The 3,497-nt window shown below is 37.3% G+C and overlaps 1 protein-coding gene across 1 annotated transcript; it reads right to left on the minus strand.

Moving 5' to 3' along the window:
• Positions 1 to 740: 740 nt before the first annotated feature.
• Positions 741 to 1,574, minus strand: LOC118479783 (nicotinamidase 2-like). The gene has a single exon (XM_035974545.1). It carries the CDS (start codon positions 1,534 to 1,536, stop codon positions 943 to 945), a length of 594 nt encoding a protein of 197 aa, XP_035830438.1. The 5' UTR covers positions 1,537 to 1,574; the 3' UTR covers positions 741 to 942.
• Positions 1,575 to 3,497: the final 1,923 nt, after the last annotated feature.

Raw genomic sequence — 3,497 nt, forward strand, 5'->3', positions numbered from 1 at the left:
CAGAATAATGGATACGAAAACAAAACTGATTTATCAACATATGCTCTGATACCACATGTTGGATCAGTTCTGTTTAAACATAATGGAAAACATGAATAACATACCTGTTACAGCAGACAGGCCAGCAGAGAATCCAGTCAGAGATGCAACCATCAAGTTCGACATGATTGTCAGGATGATCTGGTTCCTCCTTAGGGTGTAAAGTTATGATGGTGATGAAACCGAGACTAGGGAAGAATCGGTTGGGAGAGAGAGACGAAATAGATGTTATGAGGGTTGTGTGAATTGTGTAATTGTCTAACCCTTAAACTCTCTAATGATCTCCTTATATATACACCCAAGAGGAAACCTAATTAGTTAATAAGGGTAATATGGTCCATCAACAATTACCAACTAATTATTAATAGGTTATTAATATATTTTGATCTAATATAATATAAATTATTATAATGACTAAAAGATTAAATAATATATTAATAATATATTTAATCTCACATTGTATAGTGAGGAATGGTAAACTTTAATTAGTGTCTACACATGGTCCATTAGTTTTTATGTTGTTTTTATAGTAATTTTCTAAAACTAAACATATTTGATTTTTATTTTATCATATACATTTTAAATAAAAGTATTTATTTTCTCAATGATTTACAACTTTTCTAAGTTAATACAAATTTTGTTATTATCATATATTAATAAAATCGTTGGTCATAAGAACGGTTTAACCACGAAAACAAGCATGCCACAACCGAGAATATTTGTTTTTATGATTTTCTCAACGTAACACAACAAAGTATTTTTTCTAGCAAAGTAAGCTATAGCCAAAGCTATACTAAGTACCAGACTTGTACCGACAGTGTAACGTAACAAACCGATACCGATCAAAACACTAAATCAATAACACAGCAAGTATTTACTAAATACACCACCGTGGCAATCAAATCACAGACACAAAGCACGTTCGAGACTCTTGCAATCAACCAAATACGCAAACCCATACGCCATATTCTTCAACGTCGCTTCATGCAACTCCTCCGTAGACGTCGCCGTCGCATCCGTCGAAAAAAACACCCTAAACCCCCTCACAAACGCCTCTCTAGCCGTCGTCTCACAGCACAAATTCGTCATCACCCCCGTCACAATCACCTCCTCCACCCCCATCTCCTTCAACCTCTCCTCCAACCCTGTCCCCCTAAACGCGCTATACGTGTTCTTCTCCACCACCGGATCCTCCGCCCGCCGTGGCAGATCCGGCATCAGTTCGGACTCTGGCGTGCCGTCGATGATGAGGTCGTTGTTCCACCACTCTCCGAGCATGGCGTAGTCGGCGGGGGATTTGTGGCAGTGGCGCGTGAAGATGACGGGGATGGAAGCGCGACGGCAGGTTTGGATTGTGGAGGTGAGTGGTGGGATGATTGGGTTGGCGATGGTGGAGAAGTAATTTTGCATGTCGATTATTAAAAGGACGGAGGTTTCAGGGTTAGGGTTTCGGTTTCTGATTTGGTATTTCTTGTATGAGGAAGTGATTGAAGCCATTGGTTTGGTGAATACGTACGAACTTAAAATGATCGATTGCTATTTGTAGTTATATTGAGGCGTGTAGAAACCTCTGGAATTTGGGTTCATGGGTAACGGGTCTGGACCTCCACGATAGATGATATAAATTTTATTATATAAATCCGTTACCTAATTACATTTGGGGTGGGGTTGGGTTTAATTAGCGAAACTAATAGAGTTAGGGTGTTGTTTTCTTTGGTAAAGGGTTTGAGCCTTGTTAAAGGGTTTGAACCCCGTTAGACCATACAGTGTGAATGGCTTGAAAATGGGATGTTTTCTGATATGTGTACGATAAGTATGCAGGCGTTATAAATGGGGTGTGGTGCAAAAACAACGGGTGTGAGAGAGTGACATTATTTTACACGTGACATACACTTTTTGTTATTATTTTATATTTAAATAGTTTAAAAAATCTATTTAAAAAATTTAAAACATACATAAAATTATATTAAAATTACATAAATTTAAAATAGATTATATACATTTAAAATAAAATTACATTAATTTAGTTTAAAATAAAATTACAATAATTTAGTTTTGTTATGAATGCAACCATTTTAGGCCCAACCCAATGTTTATGGGCTTTAGGTTTTTAGGGATTCTATTGTAATAGTTTATATATACTATGTATATGTCAGATGAATGATGAGATTGAATAAATTTTCTCCCTATATTTCTCTCTTGTTCATAACACGTTATCAGCACGAAGCATTAACCATTTCCATTAATTCTTCTGTAAAGACTAGGGATGAGCAAGGTACTGAACCAATACCGAACCGATACCGATCTCGAAAATCCCGATCCCGATATTCATGAAAATTTGATACCGAATACCATACCGAAAATACCGGTACGGTACCGGTATGGTATCGGTATCGGTACCCGTTTTTCGGTATGATACCGGTTGATACCGAATTCTTAAATTGATAAGTTAGTGAAGCGAACCACTTGCGGTTAGTTTGAGATGAAGGGGAAGACAATGGTGGTAAAACTGAGTTGAGTTTGGGGCAAGGTGTTCTTTTGAGATGTTCGGAAGCGGTTCTTGATGGGTTTGAAGCTAAGAACACAGTTTCACAAAGATTGCATTTGATTTTAACCGCTTTCGGGTTGTTGGTTTCCGGGTTTCGAACGAGGATGGGCTCGAGATGTGCCCAGTACCATGCTCCTTTCCCTTTAACCGCCTTCGCTCGAACCGTTGTTAGCCCTTCGTATCGCTTGTTTACTGCCCTTGCAGCCATGACTTTTCTTTAACTTATTCTAAACCCACAAAGCTTTTAACTTGATACATATACACACACCTAGCTGTTTTTGTTCTTTACCAATTTAAAGCCTATATATATGGGCAAGTGATCATGACTTGGATTTTTTTTAAGTGATCATAACTTGCGGTTTTTAGTACCGACTGTTAACCCACTACATGAATTATAGGTGGGAAATTCCTATGTAGTGGGAAATCGGTGCTAATTCGGTATTACCTAAAAATACCGGTATCAATCTCGAAAATCCCGATCCCGAAAAAATGGTAAAAGGTAATGCCGATACTGATACCGAATACAACCGGTATGGTATCGGTACGGGACGGTACCGGTACAGTATCGGTATGGTATCGGTATATGGTACCACATGCTCATCCCTAGTAAAGACTCTCCACTCGCTTCTAATTTGTTATGTTTTCGATAACATATCTATTCAAACATGTCAACCTCTTTATCCATCTATTGATATATATCCTATTTTAATAAAACACAACTTAATCATACAGATAATCGTTTAAAAAAAATAACATTATATGGCATCATGCGTAGGCTATAGATGTATTATAAATGAATAGTGGTATAACCAGCCAACACAATATCCAAAACCCAGCTTTAAAGCAAATTATTAGCTTACATGAGATTTCTCTAACATAGCCTATGTTATCTTTAAAAATAGAGGGTTAG

Source organism: Helianthus annuus, chromosome 6 (assembly GCF_002127325.2).
Source record: "Helianthus annuus cultivar XRQ/B chromosome 6, HanXRQr2.0-SUNRISE, whole genome shotgun sequence".
Lineage (NCBI taxonomy): Eukaryota > Viridiplantae > Streptophyta > Magnoliopsida > Asterales > Asteraceae > Helianthus > Helianthus annuus.